This window comes from Leucopleurus acutus (assembly GCF_964270905.1).
Source record: "Leucopleurus acutus genome assembly, chromosome: 16".
Lineage (NCBI taxonomy): Eukaryota > Metazoa > Chordata > Mammalia > Artiodactyla > Delphinidae > Leucopleurus > Leucopleurus acutus.
This window is the reverse complement of record NC_139158.1, coordinates 83,699,175-83,721,358: the sequence shown is the minus strand read 5'-3', so window position 1 is coordinate 83,721,358 and position 22,184 is coordinate 83,699,175. Positions and strand designations below refer to the sequence as shown.

The 22,184-nt window shown below is 51.1% G+C and overlaps 2 protein-coding genes across 2 annotated transcripts; one reads left to right on the top strand and one right to left on the bottom strand.

Annotated features, from left to right (window-relative positions):
- Positions 1-165: 165 nt before the first annotated feature.
- On the top strand, positions 166-4,089 carry ATP5F1E (ATP synthase F1 subunit epsilon). The gene is made up of 3 exons (XM_082856905.1): positions 166-279; positions 2,355-2,481; positions 3,937-4,089. Exons 1-2 carry the CDS (start codon positions 248-250, stop codon positions 2,476-2,478), a joined length of 156 nt encoding a protein of 51 aa, XP_082713031.1. The 5' UTR covers positions 166-247; the 3' UTR covers positions 2,479-2,481; positions 3,937-4,089.
- A 3,882-nt stretch (positions 4,090-7,971) lies between these two features.
- Positions 7,972-12,446, bottom strand: TUBB1 (tubulin beta 1 class VI; the record flags this gene model as incomplete). The annotated part of the gene is made up of 4 exons (XM_082856494.1): positions 7,972-9,050; positions 9,161-9,271; positions 9,928-10,036; positions 12,390-12,446. 4 exons carry the CDS (start codon positions 12,444-12,446, stop codon positions 7,972-7,974), a joined length of 1,356 nt encoding a protein of 451 aa, XP_082712620.1.
- Between the last annotated feature and the right edge of the window lie 9,738 nt (positions 12,447-22,184).

Sequence of the window (22,184 nt, the reverse complement as noted above, 5' to 3'; positions counted from 1 at the left end):
CCCGGGGATTGGCACCCGCGGCCCGGGCCGCGCGCCCCCATTGGCTCGCGGAGCCTGGAGGATTCTGCGATGAGACGGCAGAGGCCGTTCGGGAAGGCGGGGCGGGGCAAGAGGCGGTGGGATTGGCAGGCCCGGAGCTCCGCCCCTTCCGCTTCTCAGGCCTGACCTTCCGGCAGCCGGCCTGCACGCTGAGCCGCCCTTGACGGGTCCTCGGGATTCGGCCCGACGTGCCCCCTCTCGCGACATCATGGTGGCGTACTGGCGACAAGCTGGACTCAGGTAGGGCCGGGCATCGGGAGGGGCGGACAGATGGGGCGCGGGGAGGTCCGGGGCGAACCGGGGTCGGAGGTCACGCCGGGCGCGACGGGGGTGGGGGTGGTCCCGGCGAGTGCGGCCCCAAGATGGCGGCCTGCGGGCGGGGAGGCCGGGTTCACGGCCGTGGGATGCGGGTGCGCCGGGGCCGAGCACCTGTCCGCACCTGCCGGGGGCGCCGCCGAGCACCTGTGCGCCGCCTTGAACGCGCTCGACAAGTGCCGTGTCTTCCCGTGGACGGCGCTTCTCACCCGCGGGGCCTTTGTCCTTTAAATTACACTCGGTTGACGTTCTAGAAGTAACAGAGCCACATACAACTTGAGAACTCGAAGGAGCGGAGAGAGGTCTCTGGAGGTAACCACGGTCACCATACGTGGCCGTTCCAGCATTAAGGTGGGGCGTTTTAAAATGGCATATTCATCTTTTATTTAAATTAGCTCCTGTTGCTCTCAGGTTTCCTTATTGGTAAAACGGCTGAGCCCTCGGTAAGGTGTACAAAGCTCTGCCACAAGGTGAGTGGTGGCTCTTGGGAAGCCAAACTATGGAACCCACTGGAGGACATGGCTTCTGGTGAAATGGAGACACCATGGATCTAGGTGTCACACCTGGTTTCTTTGCCTGTGCACCCAGTTGAGCCGCTCACCTGGCTCAGGTTAACACACCTTGTTGCTTGACTAGATTAAGTAGCACCTCCTAGTAGTGACCGTCTGTGGGTATGTGACTGTGGGCAACCCAAGTGTGTCCTGACTTTCAAGGTCAAGCAAAGTTTTGTACAGTTGGAAGGATGATGGCCCCAGTCAGAGGGACCATGTATTAAGCACCTACTACGAGACAGGTGGGGCAATCCTGCTCTCCACACTTTGTCTTTCTTCCTCCCTCCCACCAGTGAGGCAAATACTGTTATCCTTCTGCTTTGTTCCATTGTTTTTACAGAATAAATTAGCCCAAAAGACGGAACAGCGGAAACTTCACCAATTAGTAGGAGTGGAAGCAAGAATTGGAACTCCTGTCTCTGGCCCAAAGAAACAAACCTGAAACATGAGAAAATAGTCAGCAGCTCCCTCCCCTCTGTCCTTCCTGTTTTCAAACAGTGTAAAAAGTGAGCTGACATCTTTTGGAAAATAAGATGTTGATGGGAGTCCATCTACCAAACAGGAAGCAGGCTGTTAGATATTTTGCTGGAATTGATGATGTTCTCTAAGGACTTCTCAGTTTAATTTAGAAACCTTGCTTGGGAAGTATTTTCAATGGCAGGCCTGACAAGCAGAATCCAATATTCTCAGGAAAACCTTTAAATAATCAGAAGTAGAGCTGTTTTAATTCAAAATAGTTTTTTCCCCCTCTTTTAATTATGTATACTTTACCTTGTAAGAATAATAAAAGAAAAAATTTTAAATAGAGAAATGGAAAAAAACCACTCATACCCTCTGTTAACATTTAGGACTGTTCACTGTGCTGTGGGATTTTTTTCTCTAATATATGCATCTTTTATTTCAAATTAATATGTATTAAAGAGAAAACACTGCAAAGAAGAAAAACCAAAAATCACCTAACCCCAGTTAAGACTTCGATACATTTCTTTCTGCTCTTCTTTTTCTTTGTATAGATTCCTTTTGCATTAGTCATTTTTTTTTAATTAGTTAATTAACTTTTTTTTTTTTGGCTATGTTGGGTCTTTGTTTCTGCGCACAAGCTTTTCATTGCGGTGGCTTCTCGTTGTGGGGCATGGGCCTCAGTAGTTGTGGCTCGTGGACTCTAGAGCGCAGGCTCAGTAGTTGGAGCACATGGGCTTAATTGCTCCGCGGCATGTGGGATCTTCCCGGACCAGGGTTCAAACCCAAGTCCCCTGCATTGGCAGGCGGATTCTTAACCACTGCACCACCAGGGAAGCCCTGCATTAGTCATTTTTAAGTTCAGTTCTACAATGATGTACCCTCCAACCAAAATGAAAAGTATAGGAAGAAAAACAAAAGCACAGTCACACAGCAAGTCTGGCTGGATCATTGATAATTAGCTTTATATTGTCTCTCGTGTTCCTCCAGCTACATCCGATACTCCCAGATCTGTGCAAAAGCAGTGAGGGATGCACTGAAGACGGGATTCAAAGCAAACACCGAGAAGACTTCTGGCAGCAGCATAAAAATTGTGAAAGTGAAAAAGGAATAATCTGTAAGTTGTTGGTGGATTTAGAGAAAGAGTTGCATCTTAAGTATTTAGAGAGCTTTTAAAAATCAAAATAATTTTAGTTCTGCCTTCTGTCCACATTTGGTCCATCAGCACATCTAGAAGTTAGTTAGTGGGATGATAATGTCACACATACAGGTTGTGGAAGCCCCATGGCCTCATCAAAGAATGTCATTTCGAGGCCCTGACAAGCAGAAGCAACCTGCCACGTTGATTTTCAGTTCATTGAGCAATGCTAGGTAGAAAGCCATCTTATTTTAATTAAACCTGTTTCATGTGTCTGCACAAAATCAAATAATTCGGAGGATAAACTCCCCACTTTTATAATTGTTACTGGAGTTATGTAACAGTTCAGGAGCATGAAAAATTACAGTTCTTTGAGTTTTTATTTCCCCCACATCTGCTCATGTTCTCACAAATCACTGCTTCCCAAACGTAGGGCTACAAGTACAGGCAAGGGTCCTGCTATTTTATCAAGCAATAAAATCGGCAAGACCCTGCAGTGAATACTGTTTTGCTAAATTTATGTTTTCAGAGTTCGGTTCATTTTACTTCTGATGTTGGCAATGCAAAGTAAGGCAGTTTCGTGCAGTTGATAAGTTCAGACTTTTGTGTTCCAAACTATTAAAGTGATTTGATCTCTAAACTGCTTTCTTGACATTATTATTTCGAAGATCAAGCGAGGCAAATTACCGGAAAGCTGTTTTTCAGATTTAATTTTCTTGTTTAGGTTTAAAAAGGCTTCAGACCCGCAGTTGCAGGGAAATGTGATAAATAGTAATCCTCTGGCAGCTTGTGGTTATGAGCGATTGTACTTATTGGAACTGTCTCCCCTAAGCACTTTTCATTTTCATTTTGAATTAGTAAATATTTTATTACAAGTCTGGAGATGCGGTGTTGAGCCCTTTTTCTGGGGCTCTCTGTCTGATCTCATAATTCTGAGGAATGAGACCTGATTTTAGGTTGGGTTGTTTTGTTTTAACAACGAGCTAACTGAGAAAAGTCACCCAGCCTGTGCCTGCAGCATGGCCGAGCCAGACTCCGCATCGAACTGCCTCCACCTTGTAATGTCCTTTGGGCCAGGAAGTAGTAGTGTCCAGCTCCGGTAAGCGGAACAGTGACCATTCTCTATCCATCGTGCTGGGGACGCAGCCCCACCGCCTCAGCATAGGGGATTTAGCGTCTTTTAAAGGCAGAGTGTTTCTTTATTGCAGGGAGAATGTTTGGTTTTCCTTAGCAGGGAAATACCTCTTCGGCTAAGGCCGTGCACATGAACCTGCACTTTTTACAGCTGAGAGCCAGGGTTTATCACCAACTGAGTGAAGGAGATCTGCAGTCAGATTATACTGCTCATTATAAGGAAGTTACTTTCCCTATTCGCGTTGGATTTTTAAGAAAACATGAAGGACTGGCAACTTGCTGTTTCTCTTTTCCTCCTAGACCCTGACTACAGCTTGAAATGCTGCATGCTCATGGTGAAGATGTGTGGGCACGTGTTATGGCAGATTGAAAACGATCCCCCTTCGTGGGGGAAAAAAAAAAAACCTGTCTTGTTCATAGATTAACAATGCCAATAAATTAAAGTACAGTTCACTCTTGCTGTTGGTTTTTGGTTTCTCTCGGACTTTTTCTGTTTGGGAACTACCACACCACTGCAGGATTATGATCGTATGAACCAGGGCTTTTTAAAGGAGAACAGTGAATTCCCTGGTGGTCCAGTGGTTAGGACTCCGAGTTTCCACTGCACGGGGCACGGGTTCAATCCCTGGTCGGCGAACTAAGATCCTGTAAGACGCACAGCTGAAAAAAAGTTAAAGGGAGAACAGATATCATATCTAGTGACCAGAGGGATCCAGGAGACATTTTGAAAATGTCTCAAAAGAAAAGGTTCTCTTTTTCGTGATGTAATTGACAGAATTGGGCTCCGTCACTGAGGCTGTCTTGCCCCTTATCTTTGAATTGCGGACATCATGTCAGAGCAGTGGGTTGGGGTCAGGGGTGGGCCGGGTTGTCTGCTGGCCTCATCCTTCTGCGCCGGCAGCCGTATCCAGGTGGTGCGATTCAGCAGGCTGAGTGCGAATAATTATGGAAAGCGTAGATGAGAAGAAATGCTAAATTGTAGTATTCATTTTCTATCGTGCACTTCAAAGCTATAGAGAAGTACTATTGTCGAAATTCGCTAAGCACAAGATACTTTTCACATTGTCTTATAAGTGAATCTTTATATTCTGGGAGCACTTCTCATAGGAAACGAGGCAAAGCCGCTCAGCAACATGCTTACCGAGCTGATGGCCGAGCTGACGTGAAAATCTAAGCTTCTGGACCGCAGGTCTAGGGCGTGATCATGACAGCAGGTCTGTGGTGTTTTCACGGCGATTCATTTACCTATTAAATATTTAGGGTTGAAGAATTGTTGCCAGCAGGGTGTTTTTCTCTTTCTTTGAAACTTGAAGGCACTCGGCCAAGTAAAACCCCAAAGTTTACAAAGTTGCAAAGTTAACTGCTTGATTTTTACCCACTTCTGGAGATGGAGAGAGACACTTGGACAGGAAATGTTGAAACACCGGTTTAGCTTCTGCCCCAGGACAGGTTCTCAGCTTGGTACTTAAGCTAACAATAATTTATCACGGCCACTCCGCCATGCCAAGGATGAGGGCAAGAAAACGCCTTTGCTGTTGGCTTCTGGAGAGAACTTCCTGCCCTGGACACTTGACCCACAGGCTTTATCTCATTCTTGGCATGGGGCACGCGAGGAGCTGCAGGGCTGGACAGAAGCAGCCTACGAGCCCCTTGTGCCCTGTGCCTCAGGCTGTTGTCCTGCTCTTTTGAAGTCAAGACCCCTCAGTTGTCATGCTTCCGGTCCCCACAATTAAGGTACCAGGAGGCATCTTTCATTACAGGGACAGGAATAAATGGATCACAAGGCCGTGGGGCCTTCTTGGTACCAGGCAAATAAAAGTAGCTGATAGGCAAAGGGCTAAATTCTTTCCAGCCAGTTCAATTAGAGATAAGTCATTCATTCGGGAGGCAAATGGGATAATTAGAAAAGAGACTTAGGGACAGGGCTTGTGGTATGGAAAGGATTAAAAGTCAACTGAGTAAAGGACAGATTCACTGCTCAGTAAAGATTCTTTGAGGCTCTTTCTCTGTGATTAAAAAATCCTGAACTGATACTGTGATGCCCTGCTGGGAGGTGGCAGGACCACTGTGTCCAGATTACCAGGGGGCCCTGATCAGATCTTGTTGTGGGTATTTCACTAACCACCTGAGTGATTTGTGAGGGATTCAGTCTCTTCACTCACACAGTGTTCTCGTGTGTGAAGTGAAGGAATCGGACAAGCTCTGAAATTCTGATTCCACCGTCTTGGTCTCCGAGAGACCAATGTCGCTGTAGCAACCATACAGCTAAAGGAATAGGCTCTTCAAAATCACAGGGGACAGATTTCTTTCGGTTTCTAGTGGGGTTTTTGGTTTTTTTTTTTTTAATCTATTTCTACCATACGAAAGAGTAGGATGGTGAGATGCATTCTGAAAATATTTTTAACTACTCACATTAATCAGTCTGGACGGTTAGAATTCCAAGAAAAGGAATTTATTTAGTCTCAAATAAAGCAATTTAGCCATTTAAAATTGTATTTCTTTTATTTTAATGATTACTGTTGAGCAAACAAAAATCTTTACAGTAATATAAATCAGCAGGGTTTTTTTTTAATTTAGATCTTTATCCTTTCTTGCATCTATTTAATTGCCTTTTCAGGTTTGAGAAAGTGAAAAAAGTGCTAGAGGAATCGTGTGTAAATTCTTATGTAATCGCAGGTTATAAGTCTTTTTAGCATCTAAGGAAGTTATGAACTTCAAGCTAGGAGTCGTTTAGGTGCAGTTCCTTAAATCTACTTTTAAATCTACTTTTGTTTTTAGTGCTTTTTGAACCACAAGTAGAAAGTATTTAAATTTTTTTTTTTTTATTTTGTAATTCTGGAAATAGAAGACTTGTCATGATACCAACAGCGAGACAATTTTCTCTTGGTACATGTTTTAGTTATTTCCTCATGAGACTACATGAAAAGAGTGAAGTTTCTCAAAATGAGCTGCTGTCACCCATTCACCGGCTACCTCATTACTGCAGATTACAGAGCAAATCCAGTTGCCTGCAAGTAAATATTTCCTCCTGTCGCCAGCTACCCATGGATCAAATAGGACAGCTCCGTGGTAATTCTAGAAGGCCATCAAAACCCTTGCGGCGCTGGAAGGGATTGCAGTGCTGTATGTCAGGAATAGGTAAACTGTAATTAAGAAGTTATGGACGATCTGATTACGCTTTTGTGTGTCTGGTCCTGTTGTAATGTGAGCAGATTAAAATCATGTAATGGTTAAAGCTGCGTGATCGTGCAAACATGGCAACTTCTGCAAATTAATTTCAACTGTAAAAGTTCCCTAATGAGACGATGTCCTCCGTAACTGCGAAGGACACTGCAGCCACCGCTGCTCAATTCCTGCGTTTGAATGGTTGCTGAGCGCGCCTGTGCCCTTTTAAAGAACAGAGCGGCTGCAGGGAGCTTTCAGGAGGTGATCGCCGCATGAAAGTGAAAAGGGCATTTCGAGATAGCCTTTACAAGGAAAACCAAAGATGATGATGAATGAATTCTCAGAATCAAACATTAATAAGAAACTTAAAAGTATGTAAATACACCTATGTTAAAAGCTAGCTCTTCAGACATAAAGGTCAGAGGATTGAAGTTCTCGAGTTTTGCTTGTCGTTTTTTGTTTTTTTGTTTATTTTTTTTTGCCCGGGCATTTGTGGGAAGGAATGCCACTCTCCTTTCCTCCCTTTTGCCCTTTGCAGTTGGTACGTTGAAATGTACACACAGTCTCCACAATTTACTAGTGGACGCTGAAGCCCATTTACCTCTGCGAACCTCCTGCACACCAAGCAGTCACCTGGCATTTCTGGAGGACGGCAGGTGTGAACAGGTGGGCTGCGGGCAGCGAGTTAAGAGAGAACCTGCAGGAAGAGCCTTAGCAGCCCGGGATGCCGAGTACAGATTCCGGGACGCTTACCAGCGTAGCTAAAGCATTTACAATTTAACCTCAACTGCCGCGGCTCCCCGCGCGTTCACGTGTGGAGCCCTGATGCCTGGCGCGGTGCTAGGCATACAGCAAATAGCCGATCCAGATCTTTAAACAGAAGGAGCGCTTTACCATAAGTTCACCTGGCTATTAAAAAGAAGCGACTAGAGTGGGCAGGGGATGTGAAGCTCTTCAAGGCTAGTCGGTGCCAGCAGAAGACCCTACTGCCCATCAGTACTTCCCCACCCGCGCAGTCCTGTGTTGAAGCTAATACTGGGTGGCTGCGTGTGGGTCGCGGTGCTACGGTGCAGAACTGGCCGGGGACGGCCGTGGGGACTCACTCATCCTAGGTGAGAACACTGGACGTGACTCCACGCCGCGGCCAGCCTCGCGCAGCTTCTCTCATGGTTAATGTCCCTTATCTCCTGGTTCCCTTTCTGCCTCGCCCCCGACCTCCTCCTTCTCCTCCGGAACTGCTTCGGCATCTTGAAGCTGTTGGTACTCGGACACCAAATCCTGGATATTACTCTCGGCTTCGGCAAACTCATTGATGTCCATCCCCTCGCCCGTGTACCAGTGCACGAAGGCCTTCCTCTTGAACATGGCCGAGAAGTGCTCAGAAATCCTGCTGAAGAGCTCCTGGATGGCCGTGCTGTTGCCGATGAAGGTGGCCGCCATGCTCAGCCCCCGGGGCGGGATGTCGCACACGGCCACCTTGACGTTGTTGGGGATCCACTCCACGAAGCAGCCGCTGCTCCTGGTCTGCACGGCGAGCAGCTGCGCGTCCACCTCCTTGGTGGACATCCTCCCCCGGAAGATGCAGGCCACGGTCAGGTAGCGGCCACGGCGGGGGTCACAGGCGGCCATGGTGTTGCGGGCGTCGAACATCTGCTGGGTGAGCTCGGCCACTGAGAGCGCGCGGTACTGCTGGCTGCCCTGGGCCGTGAGCGGCGCGAAGCCGGGCATGAAGAAGTGCAGGCGCGGGAAGGGCACCATGTTCACGGCCAGCTTGCGCAGGTCGGCGTTGAGCTGGCCTGGGAAGCGCAGCGACGTGGTGACGCCGCTCATGGTCAGGGACACCAGGTGGTTGAGGTCGCCATAGGTGGGCGTGGCCAGCCGGAGGGTGCGGAAGCAGATGTCATAGAGGGCCTCGTTGTCGATGCAGAAGCAGGCGTCCGAGTTCTGCAGGAGCTGGTGCACGGACAGCACGGCGTTGTAGGGCTCCACCACCGTGTCCGACACCTTGGGCGAGGGCATCACGCTGAAGGAGTTGAGGATGCGGTCGGGGTACTCCTCGCGGATCTTGCCCAGGAGCAGCGTGCCCATCCCCGAGCCCGTGCCCCCGCCCAGCGAGTGCACGAGCTGGAAGCCCTGCAGGCAGTCGCAGCCCTCGGCCTCGGCGCGCACCGCGTCCAGCACGCTCTCCACCAGCTCGGCCCCCTCCGTGTAGTGGCCCTTGGCCCAGTTGTTGCCGGCCCCAGAGTTACCTGCGGCACAAGGGACTCGGTTAGCCCGCTGGGGTCGGGGGAAGGGTGTCGGCAGCAACACACCAGGAAGCGCTCCTCTCTTCCCGCTGGAACCTTCCAGGAAAACCTACCGTGGACAAAGCTGTCCGGTTGGAAGAGGGCCCCCAGTCGGCTGGATCGGATGCTGTCCATGGTCCCGGGTTCCAGGTCCACCAGGACTGCTCGGGGCACGTATTTCTTACCTGCGTGGAAAAATAGGAAGAAGTCAGCCAACTGCTGTTTTTCTAAAGGTTAATGTTTCATCAGAGTAGAACCCTGTGACACGGGTCCAGAAGAAAAGAGCCCTCCTTGAAGGTGTCTGTGATAGAAAGACTGGAAATCGTATCTGGGACTGCAGCAGCGATCACACAGATCTGTAGAACGCTGCAGAAATAACTTTCTCCATCGTTGTCCATTTTGTTTGTTGTCTTGCCAGCGACAGGGATTTTGTTCCTATTGGAAATGATTCTACTTTTTATTTAAAATCCAGAAAGGGAGAATTCCCCAGTGATCCAGTGGTTAGGACTGCCGCGCTCCCACTGCCGAGGGCACGCGTTCAGTCCCCGGTTGGGGAACTAAGATCCCACAAGCTGTGCAGCACAGCTGAAATAAAAGTTTTTAAAAATTAAAAAATAAATCAATTCATTAAATAAAATAAAACCCAGAAAGGAAGGTCAGGGCCTAAACTGCTTGTGTTGAGTGTGCCCCCCTCCAGTGACCAGAGATCAGTGACCCTCTAGTGGCCAGTCCTGCCCTCGGTCACTCGGGACATCCCCCATCTGGCGTTCCCATCTCACGGGACCTCCTCTCTCTGCCGCGTCCCTGGGGCTGGTGACGGGGGCCGACAGCGAGGTCCTACCATGGGCCTCGTTGTAGTACACGCTGACCCTCTCCAGCTGCAGGGCGCTGTCCCCGCGGTAGCTTCCGGCCCAGTCGATCCCATGCTCCTCGCCAATCACCTCCCAGAACTGAAAGCAGAAGGAGGGGAGGTCAGTGTCCAGAGGGACCCCGACAAGCACCAGGTCGGCGACAGCACATTGAGCAGAAAGACAGGAAGTGAGGGCTCCTGGGCCCGCTTCCGTCCCCAACATGGTCTTAGGGGCCCTTTTCCTAACTGCCCACCCCATGGCGTAACGTACTCTTCACCTCTGCTCACCATGAAGTGAAGATTTTTTATGTCAGCCTGAACTGCTTCAATAAAATGTCAACACATAAAATATTAAATTGGATTTTGCTCCTGTTAAATTCAGGCCCTTGTGTACATTAATGCTGTTCTTTTAGAGTTTCTCGTCAGAAGTGTATCTCTAGTTTGGCCTTACAGTGCTTCCAGCTAGTAAAGTATAGATCCCATTACGCGAAAATAAACTGAATTCTTATCTGATTTCACAATAATATCCCCTTTCACTTTGCGGATTTATTTTCATGCAGTTTTCCCAAAAGCCCACCACTAAGACACCTATGCGCGCTTTTAAACTGTGTGCAGTTGGACGATCAGGTATGCACTCAACTCAAAATTATGCGTAGCTGTTCTCTTGTAACTACCTGAGACATACTACACTTCCAATCGCATTACAGTATCTATGAATATAGGTAGGTGCCAAGCTCTTTATATGGAATGGAAACAGTTACTGAGATAATAACCCCTTTTCGTTACCTGAAGGAGCGCATAGTAAAGCGCAATGAAAATACATTCATTTATGTTAAAATCCCCAGGGGTGTTTTCCCAACCACATCTGGAAATGATGGCTCTGATGTGGCCTTGGTCTTATGAACAAGATTACTTTATAGTAAATTATCAGCACTCTTCAGGGTGTGGGAAAAGAAAGAAATTTACGTTCTCTCACACCACAAATTACATGTATGTCTTAAAGCTCTTATGGCCCCAAATAATAAGTAGTTGCTGGGCCTCTAACCACTAGACAACACAGTTCTGGATTCAGAGCTGAGACCCTGTCTAGACCCTCCTCTCCCTCCTGGGGTCCTTTCTCCATCCTGTCTTCCAACTTCAGCGCAGTTGGGGCCCATGCCTCCCACTTCTCCGTGTGTTTCAGTTTTGAACGTCTTATCACTCGGCAAGGAAGGATGACACCTCCTTTGCAAGCGGTCCTTTTCTTTGCCCCGGGTTTTAAACACCTGTATTAAAAGACTTTCATTTTTTCATAGCTGCACTAGTTCCAATAGCCAAAAGTTGGAAACAATCCAAGTGTCCATTGACAGATGACTGGATAAACTGAATGCAGTCTCTCTATAGGATGGACTATTATTCAGCCTTAAAAAGGAAGGCAATTCTGACACAGGCTACAACAGGGATAGACACTGAGGACACTATGCTGAGTGAAATAAGCCACTCACAAAAGGACGAATACTGTTATATGAGACACCAAGAGCTGTCAAATTCATAGAGACAGAAAGGCGAATAGCGGTTGCCGGGGCAGGGGGAGGGGAAATGGGGAGTTAGTGTTTCATGCTACCGAGTTTCAGTTTTGCAAGAAGAAAAGCATTTAGGAGATTGGAGGCCCGACAGTGTGAATATACTTAACATTACTGAGCTGTACACTTAAACATGGTTACGATGGTACATTTTATACCATTTTATCACATTTAAATTTTTTAAAGTTTTAATGCAATTAAATTTTTAATGCAATTCGTACTAGTAAAAGTAATTTCGAAATAGCAAAGAGACAGTTGTTATACAGTAGAACTGATCATCTTAAAATTAGGGTTGGAGACCTTGGGCTGTGGCATCTGTCTTTTAGCATTGGCCAACAGTACCAGGTATTTTTTAGAAAAATTTAAGGGAGAAGGAGAAAAACTTCTATATTCCAGAGGATATATTTTAATTATTTCTGCTGCTGGACCCAAAAAACTTTTAGGTTTACCTCTTTCATTTTCTGTTGCATTTGAAATAAAATAGTAGTTGATCTTTTTTAACTTTATAACATAAACATGGGAGGGAGGGAAAGATATCTTAGTAATACGGTGTAAAAATTTTCCCAAGAAACTTTGGAAAACTGTTTTGAGACAAATTCCTGGTTTTAGATATGAAAAGTTCATTGCTAAAGTGATCAGAGTAAAAATGGTTGACAGGTGTATTATACACATGTAACTGTCAACAGAATTAACATGAATTAAATTAACCCTTTAAGCCTTTACTATTTCCTGGGTCTCCTGAGCTACAGGTGCCGTTTAATACGTCAGATACCCAACAAGCGTCTACCATCTGCTGGGCTCCCGGTCCGTCCTGCTAACTTAAGGGATCTTCTGAGTTGGCTGCACTGTGGACCATGGAAAGGCCAGCACTAGTCATCGCACTTTCCTTACCTTGGCTCCGATCTGGTTGCCACACTGGCCGATCTGAATGTGTACGATCTCACGCATCCTTGCTTTGTGCCCAAGGGCAAGATCTTCACAGGGTCCCCAGTCTCTGGGAGAGCCGCCCGTCACCGCTGTGAGCCCCACACAGCTCTGGTCATCGCAGCGATGGGACCAGCTGACCAGGCTACCTCCCAGTGTGACCCGAGGGTGTGTCCAGCCCAGAGGCCCAGCCCCAGCCCTCCCCCTATCATCCTTGTGGAGGGGGAGTTTTTTCCTCTCCCAACACGGAATATTGCCTGGTCATTTCCTAGAGTTCAAGACCAAAGGCTGCCATCGTTCAAGGTGCGTGGAAGTCTGGCACCAGGCCTAGGCCTTCCATGGTGGACTCTGGGCACCAGCGCTGGCTCCGGGCCCCAAGTTGGTGAGGCTCCTAGCTCACTGGGGTGACCAGGACCACCTCCAGAGAACTTTCCCATCCAAGCCAGTTGTATTATTAGAAATCCTGTTGTCTAAACACATCGCTTGACAGATGAGGCCACGAATCCCAGAGCATGAAGTGGCTTCACCACAGTCATACATACGACCACTAAGACGTCTCCCCACCCTCCCTCAAGAACCTGCCATGACTCCCTCGCCTGCAGCCGTGCTTCGTCTGAAAGCCACTGGTGGCGCTGAGGTGACCGTCAGGGGAGCACGGGTGGACAGTTTTTATGTTGTATACTTGGATGTTAGTAGAAAAAATAACTAGTATGTGTAGTAGTAAAATGATAATAAGAGAAAGTTTGCTTTTTGAACTTGGCCAAATTTGTCTGGGTGACATGGGATTCTTGGGAGTTTGGGAAACCACAGTCAAGACGTAGAATCTAAACTCCCTGGCTTGGGACTTCCCTGGCGGCCCGGTGGTTAAGACTCCACGCTTCCAATGCAGGGGATGTGGGTCTGATCACTGGTGGGGGAACCAAGATCCCACATGCCGCGAGGTGTGGCCATAAAAGTAAAAAAAAAAAAAAAATTAAAAATTAAAAAAATACTTCTAAAAAATAAGTAAATAAAATATACTCCCTTGCTTGCCATCAAAGCCTTTGCTAACCTGGCCCCAAGCTTCCTTCCCAGCACCGCCTCCAAACTCTGGTCCTGAGAAAGCCTGTATGGTGAGGGCTCTGGAAGCCACCTCCCTCGACGCTGGGCCCTCAGGTTCTCAGCCCACGACTGCTCTCGCCTAGCCCAGTGTTCACACTGGTGTTCACGAGCCCCTCCCTGACATGCCAAGGCCACTCTTCATGCGGAGGCTGCAGCTGCTCTGTCGGGCCTTCTGCCCAGACCAGGGCCTGGCTGCCCCCTCGACCCCCGGCTCTGTGCTTTATTGCCCCTTCGCTCTTGTCACGGGGGGGCTCACTGTTTGCTGTTGGGTCCTTTACCAGACGATGAAGTCCCGTAGACCCAAACGGACTCCCAGCCACGTCTCCCTGATGCCCAGCAAGGGCCAGCCACACAGGAGGTGCTCAGCCCAGCGCTCCCAGCAAACCACGCCCACCAGCAGCCCCCGGCCCATCACCTCTCACCCCGTACGCCCCAGCCTGACTGTCAACTCCTAAACCCCGTGCCTTTCTAGAGGCCTCTGGGGGCCCATGACATGAGGTCAGTGACATGGGCAGGGAAGTTACTGCCAAAGGACTTTCTGGGGAAGATAGCCTCTAGTACTCCCAGGAGTTCAACCACAGAGCAAAGACCTGAGCTGAACACTGGGAAGGAAACCCACAGGTGGGGAAGAAGGACTTTGTCCCGCGGAGTCAGCAGCAGGACCTCTCCTGTCCGTTGTCTGGTGACCTCACCGGCCATGTGCTGACTAAGAGCCCCGTATGACTCTGGGTCAGGTCCTGGACCAGAGGAGGAGTTGCTGTAAGGGACGCGACTGGGACAATTGTGGACATTTGAATACAGACTGTGTAGATTGGATAATAACAGTGTAGCCACGTTATAATCTCTGAACTCCATCTTAGCCCAGGGGCTATGCAAATGCAATTCCTTGTTTTCAGGAGATATTGCCAGGTATTCAAGGTCACCATGCAACTTTCTCTGAAACAGCTGGGCAACAATAACAACGTGATACGTGGAGAGAGAGGTTAAGCAAACGGGGGGAGATGTTAACAACGGGTGAACCTTTCCAAACTTAGAACAAGGTGAGGACTCTGGCAACATTTCTTAGTTCAGAAATTTCTTCCTACTCAAAGCTGAATGACCACATGACCCACACCTGCTTCTGGTCCAAACTTGGCCTCTCCCCAAGGTAAAGAGACGAGGAGACTGTGTAAATCCAAGATGAAGAAATCTGCATGTGCTTAGCAGTATTTTTCACAAATTAAAAAATATGCAGAGGGGAGGGATAAATTCGGAGGTTAGGGTTAACATATACACACTACTATATATAAAACAGACAAACAACAAGAACCTCCTGTAGCGCACAGGGAACCATACTCAATATTTCGTAATAACCTGTGAGGGAAAAGAGTCTGAAAAAGAAAAGTATATATATATATAGTATATAGATCTAGTGCTGTACACCTGAAACTAACACAATATTGTAAATCAACTATACTTTAATTAAAGAAAATACATACACAGAATGAACCTTTCAGTTTCCAAGGAAGTCACCCCACTCTCCCTACCCCAGTGCCTTCGCCCCTTCCTCTTCCCTCTGTGTCCCCACCTGCCCAGCCCGCCCTCCCCTGCCCAGCAGACTCCGAGGCTGGAGCACGAGATCAGACCCTGGGGGGTCAGGGACACCCCCCCCTTTTGGTGGCCCCAGAGCTTTAGTGGCAGTTTCCACATACGGTTGTGTTTGCTCATTACTTCTACTCCTGCCTTATCTCCTCACCAGCATGGGAGCTGCTGTGTCGTTTCACCTTTTGAGTCCCCAAAGTGCCTGATACATAACAGGGCCTCAGTCAATGTTTGTTGAGGGCAGACCAACAGCTGGGCGAGTTTGAGCAGCCCTGCTCAGAAGGGCGAGTTTTCTTAGAGCCAAGAACGTATTTATCCTCGAGTGTGCCCTCATGGGTGGGGCTCGGTGCCGAGGGCTCTTTCCTCCGTCCCCTAAGAGGTGGTCCAGGCTGAAAGCGTAAACTGTTCCAAAGAACAAGGATGTCAGGATCGAACGTGGAGTCAGCACACGAGCTATTTTGGGATGCTGCAGGACACGGTGGGGGGCAGAGCTGCTGGGAGGGCCCAGGGGCTGGCCTGAGGGACACCCTTGATCTCCATGTGTTCACTGCAGGCCAGAGGAGCAGGGCGCAGCGGGCTGGGCACGCCAGCCTCCACCCTGGAGCACACCTCTCTTGGTCACCTCAGTTTGCCAGATTTCCAGATGAGCGCTTAAAAGGGTTTTCTGTTAATGGGGCAGCTGGCAAAACGGCGGAGGAAGAGGAACCCTGTTTGCTTTGATTCCAGCGCGGCCAGCGGTGTTTACTCAGCCTGGGCAGCATGTGCTGAGCTTGGGATGCTGCCAGGGGCGGGGGTTGGGGGCAGGGGGCGGATGCCAGGCAGAGGCTGCGGCTCAGCAGGGCCCACCTCTCCCCAGACCTGAGCCGTCTCAGCTGGAAAGCGGGATGACGGTCCCGAGGCCCAGGTCTGCGCTGAGGACTGAGCAGCCCTCAACACCCCTGGGCAGGCAGTGTTTTCCAAGTCAGCTTCACAGGATGGAAGGCGGCGATGCAGCTGACTGCGTAGACGCACCAGCACCCTGGGTCCTGAGCACCTACTAGCTGTGGCACACAGAGCCCTCCATCTGCATTTAACACGTCCGGGTAGCAGAGTGGCTGGACACGCAGCAGGTCTGACGCCAGCCTGTCTCTGCTCCCCTGTCCTTATTCATGAAGGGACCTGCCCCCTGGGGAACGTGCGCCCCTCTGGCTGCCAGGTTAGCGAGAGCCAGTGAGGAGCTGAAGACACAGTGCCTTTTTCAGTCCCCGAGAAGTGGCCCCTTCCCGCCACACAGGTGAGTGTGTGACAGTTCACGTGGGGGGAGACCCAAGGTCTGCTCTCCTGTCAGGCTGAAGGTGACCCCTTGCCCTGAAGCACAGCAAGTGATTAAAAGCGGCCATCTGTGATGAATGACAAAATCATCTGGATCTCCCCTGAGAAGGGCTGTGACAAAGGCAGGTGATGGTGACGGACCCTGAGCGGAGCTTCAGCGGGGCAGAGGGCAGGAGCGAAACTGCCCTGTGCACCAGGGGTGACCCCGCTCGCCCAAGGACACTGAAATCATTAAGTACCAGTGGCCAGCCCTTCGTCGCGAGGAGCCGTCCTCAAGAAGATGGGGTGGCAGCAAGCCCCTTCCTGGATGACACTCGGGTCTATTATGGGAACAGGACCAAGACGATAAGGAAAACCAAGTGTCATCCAGAAACGCCACATCGGCTGCTGCCACACTTCCCCTGGAGATGACCCCAGTGGCCGGGTGGGGCTCCCCCAGCCCTGCATTCGGCAAATGAATGATTAGGAGAAAAACAAAGGTCTCAGAGAATTCATTGATTTCATCCGCCCCTGATCTCCCACTTCCTAGGGCATCATACTTCCTTGCATAACTTAGAGAAGATGGGTGAATTATAGTGTTTGCTTGTGATTCAGAGGTAGAAATTTTTCCAAATGTCTTAGCGAGAAAATGACATCTGAGGAGCCATTAGGAGTGACTCAGCCGGGTGTGGGCAGATCATCAGATGAACTGAGTTCCACTTGCCTGTACTCTGCTTCGTTGTGCGTTCTCTTACTGTAAAAGAAAGTTCGGGGAGGATGAATAAGTAACTGCAAGAAGAAAGGGACTAACTAAAAAACTAGTCACTGTTTTTCACTAAGCCAGGCTGCCCAGGTCCACGGAGGAGTTTGAGACCTTCTCCCCGTCAGGTGGTCCACTGGACCCGAGATGGTCCAGTGCCGTCTCTCTGGGTCCATTGAGAATCAGCGTCCTGGGCTGTGGCATCTCTGACTTGCAGGAGGAAACACACACACAGAAACACATACACACACACACACACACACACACTTCCCGTGAGTTGACGTGATTCTGAGGGTGTATGGAGACGTTAACCTTCTCGGTTGTATCTCTCCCGTCTCCCAAGGTGTGCAGCTCCCGATTCATAATGTTCAGTGGCAGAAAGAGAGATAAACATAACATGTGAAATCAAGCACAAATATATACTTCTTCCAGCTCCGTGTTTGTCCAAGAAATCTCCATTTTGTCTGTCTCAGAAATCCACTCGTTTATCCAACAAATATTGGCTGATTACTATTTGGGGGGCTCGAGGGACCTTGGCGAAGTAGGAAATCCCCTCCAGGAATGAAAGACACACCTGCCGAGTTCCCTCTCTCTGGCCGTTACCAAGTTCTCTGCCACCCATCTCTCTTGATACCTCTTTTAGCCCACCTCTGGGCAAGGGGATGGTTCCTCTCCATCTGGTAGAAGAGACTAAGGCTTGGAGACGGACCCGACAGCTCAAGTCCCAGGATGATGCGGCAGAACCAGAGGTGGGTCGCAGGTCTGCGGACCTCTACATCTGGGGATGACTCCAGGTGTCAAGAGGCGGACCGGCCAGACAGCCTCCAGCTGGGCCTTTCTCCTCACCTCTGGTCCATAACTGGGTCCTGTCAGCCCTGCCACCCAGACAGACGTGCCCATGCTCACTATCTCTCAGCAGGATCCCTAACCTGTCACCACCAGCTCACCTGTCCACGACCATAATGGCCTCTACCTGACCTTCCATCCATCCTCCCAGAGCGAGCTCATAGAACACAAAAGGTCACGCCCACTGCTCTCCAGGGAAACTAGCGGCCACCAGGGTAAAACGGCCGCTCTTACCGCAGCTGATATGTTGTTCAGATTGATGGGAAAAGCCCACGGTCGGAAGCAGGGAGGGAGCCAAAGGAGGCCGAGAGGGAGGGAGGGACGGGGAGGGCTGGGTGGGAACCGGTGCATGACGAGGAACCCTGCACCTCGAGGGCAGCGGCCTTCGGGCAGCGGGCAGCATTGTCTTAGATCCCAGAGCGCGCCGGCAGCTGAGAGGCGCGTTTACAGCCCGGGGACCTCGCCCTGCCACCTTCTTCTCCAACCACCTCTGCTGCCACTTGGTCACCCCTACCACGGGTGCTGGCCTTCCAAGGCCTTTGCACACACTCTCCCTTCTGCTTGGAGGTCCAGCACTTTCCATGGCTACGTCCTCATCAGTCAATCCCAACTCACTGGATGGCTAAGAGAACGTCCCAGAGCAGATACGCGAGGCCCTGTCTCTACCAGGCCCCATTTGCTCTGTAGCCAGCACGTTCTTCTTCGAGCCTCTGTTTCCACGTGGCCCCTTGCTAGAATATTCGCCCTGGGCAGGTGGGGACTGACACTCCTGTGCCCCCAGGGCTGGGTCAGTGGCGTGGCGCATCCTAGGTGGTCAGCAATGTTTGCCGACGGTCCTTTAGAGCGCCAGCAGACTGGACCAGGTGAAAGGCCCGGGCCGCTCTGCAAGGGCTCCTGGGCCAGCACCTGGGTGGGCTGGATGTGACCTGGCTGGTGGGCGGTGGCCGGCATGTTCTGAGGTGTTACTGACAGGTGTGACATACTCAGGAATGGGACCCCCAGGAGCTGAGCTCCCCCCCAAGTGAGGCTGTGCGGCCAGCAGAGGGTGTGGTGGTGATGGCATTTGGGGACCACGAACTTGACCCACATTCGCTGCAGAGGGTCAGCGTGAGCGTCTGACCCAGTGGCCACGTGGATGGAGACGAGCCTGCAGCTGGCGAGGGGACCACGGTGCCCTGCGAGCCAGACTTGCCTTCTGTCACCGCCAGCATCTTTAATGACAGATGCGGTATCCAGGATGTGGCTCAGCTCAGGAATGTGGAACCATAGAAAACGTCTGCAGCCTACCGGGTGCGGGCAAGCAACATGGCACGAAGGAAGGAGAGGAGAGGACTTCGAGGCGATTCCACGGTAAACAAAAACTCACCTTTGTTCTTCTGCTGCCCGTTGGGAGACCGGGCCGGCCCTGGCCTACCTGTAAAGTGTGTGATTTCTTTACTGGGACGAGGGGACAAGTCAACCTTATTTTTAGAAGCAAATAGGCTTTTGCGTCGTGGCCTTGGATCACATGTTCGCCAGGAGACTTTACAGGGCATTAAAAAAGATAAAAGGGACTAGACTCAAACCCGCCACCCGTGAGCCTTGGGCTGAGTACCGGTCTCTCAACCTCTCTGGAGCCTCAGTCTTCCCACCTATAAAATAGGTGACAGCATCGGATTCCCACCTCACAGCGTTGTGCGGAGGATCAAATGAGAAAAGAGTTTCCCAGACGGGAGAGCCTTCTAGGCTGTCATTTGCATCTGCCTGTAGACACAGCCCAGGGGGCGGGAGTGCAGGGATGCCGCGGGGTTCCCAGGGAGAGGCCTTTGTCCTGGTTTCAGGGAAGGGTCTGAGTCTCAAGTATGCGTTAGATGTGCTCCGCACGGGGACACACAGGTGAGGATGGCCTGAGGGGAGCCGACCTTGGGGCCCTGCCGAGCCTCCTCTGTTCCAGGCGGATGAGACAGTCATGATCTGCACATTGCCCTCACAGGCATGCAGAGCGGTGCCAGGAAGGGACCGCACAACCTGCCGCTCAGGTGCACCTGCTTCGGGGAGAGCCGGGCGGCCAGCCCAGCAGGTTCTCCTCTCCCTCCGTCCCAGCGGCCTTTGAATTTCACCTGTGCGCCTTCAGAGACCTCCCAGGGCCAAATGCCTTCGGCTAACAGAGGCGGGCAGGGCTGTGGCCCCCTCCCTCAGCAGAACACAGCTCTAAGGGACCCAGTGCGGTTTCAGTGACCCCTAAAGTGACGCGGCTAGCTCACCCCTCAGAGCCGTGGGCCAGGTGGACGTGCACTGGTGGACCACAGCCAGGTTCAGAGGGGAAGAAAGGGTCCAGGGGCTTGGCTCCGCGTTGGACCCGTCACAGGTTCTGAAGAAGCAGAGTGGGTCACAGGAGAACTCATTTACTTCTTCTTGCCTTGAAAGTTGTGGTTTCAAATGTCTGGCCTCCCTCCCCCTCCTCCTGCCCGATTTTCCTGTCACTCTCTGAGTTTGAGTTGCTTCTAGGGCAGGAAAACCCTGCTGTATCACCACCTGTCAACGCTGGATGTCCTATTCGTTTCCAGCCTGAAAATGTCACCGTCCCTCCCTTTAACCTGCATTCTCCAGGGCTGAATGCTCCCTGACCCCCAAGCCCCGCTCTGACCCTTGCTGCAGGCCCTGGCCTACGGAGGCTGAGTCATCTGGCAGGCCCAGCTCTGCAACCTAAGGCTCAAAACGAAAACAGGGCACCTTGGGCAACCCGGCATCACACCAAGTGCTCCGGGCCCTGTTGACGGCAGAGGTCACAAGCCCATGACGCCGGCCCTGCCTGTCATAACACTGACGCACGTGGACCTCCTTGGAGAATCCCAGGGCGCCTTCAGAACGTCCAGGTCTCCCAACACGGCAGGTACCGAAGAGCTTGTAACCCGGCACATGATTTTCACCCAACGTTAGGGATGCAGCCCCAGACCTCACAGCAGTCATCAGAGGCTGGGCCTAGGGACCGTCTGTGTCCCATGTTATAAAACTTGTGGTTGGACTTTGCACCTCTTGGGCCCTGACCGCTTATGGGGACTTGGGGGTCCCCCAAATATTTGTCATCCTGCAATATTGGGACCATTCTGATCGTTCTTCAGCAACTAGGAGGTTTTAGCTTGTTCTTTGGAGGAGACCAAACACCCACCTCTTAGGAAGACCCCACCTGGATGACAGATGTCACGGGGGTCACGGGGACAACCATGCCGGCTTGTTTCCTCACGTGGATGGAGGACAGATTGGCTGACTCACCTTGGCCGTGGAGGAAAGAGGGGTAGGAAGGGGAAGTCCTGGCTGGCAACTCCCTTCCCACACCTGCTACACCCGAGGGAAGGGAAAGGCTTTGGCGCCAGGGCCAGGACACCTGTTCGGGCAAATCAGCCTCTGCAGACGTGGTTTCTGTGCCCCCATCCCCACTGCTCAAACCTGGACGTTTTCTCACGGGATCGGGGTGGAGGGTGGGCAGCTCCATCCCACCTCCTAACCAGGAACTGACTCACACTAAGGGTTCGGAGGAGCCCACTTTCCAGGAAGATAAAAGACACCTCGGGCTTCCCTGGTGGCGCAGTGGTTGAGAGTCCGCCTGCCGATGCGGGGGGCGCGGGTTCGTGCCCCGGTCCGGGAGGATCCCACGTGCCGTGGAGCGGCTGGGCCCATGAGCCGTGGCCGCTGGGCCTGCGTGTCCGGAGCCTGTGCTCCGCAGCGGTGAGGGGCCCACGTACCGCAAAAAAAAAAAAAGAGAGACACCCCAACACATAGACCTCAATAGGTAGAGGCCGTGTCTATACATTGCCTCAGCAATAGCGTGTCAGGAGCAGGGACTAAGCCCTGCTGGAATTCCGTGGGTGCCCCAGGGCTTCCAAGGGTCGTCACAGAAATGGCTGGAAGTCCACGGGGCAGCCACCGTGGTTTCTGATTGCAGGTTTGGTGTCGGCAGAGGGAAAGAGGGGGTGGGTGTGTGGGGATGCCCATGTCGTCCAGGGAAGAGCAGGGTCCCTGCATCTGAGGACCCTATAGCCAAGGCTGTGGGCCCTAAAGCAAAAAGCCTGGACCCTCTTCTCCCAGGACCAGGGAGGCCATTCTGTGCTCAGCTCAGGTGACCGCCACTCAGGAGGAGCGGGGGAGGGGAAATTCTTGAGTTACGAAACCAAGGCCCCCAGGGTCCCACTTCTGCTTTTGTTTCT

Excerpts from the sequence above, each read along its gene's own strand:
- ATP5F1E (XM_082856905.1), top strand. The coding sequence starts at position 248 with ATGGTGGCGTACTGGCGACAAGCTGGACTCAG. Across the intron at positions 280-2,354 it reads TGGCGACAAGCTGGACTCAG|CTACATCCGATACTCCCAGA; the intron begins GTAGGGCCGGGC and ends GTGTTCCTCCAG.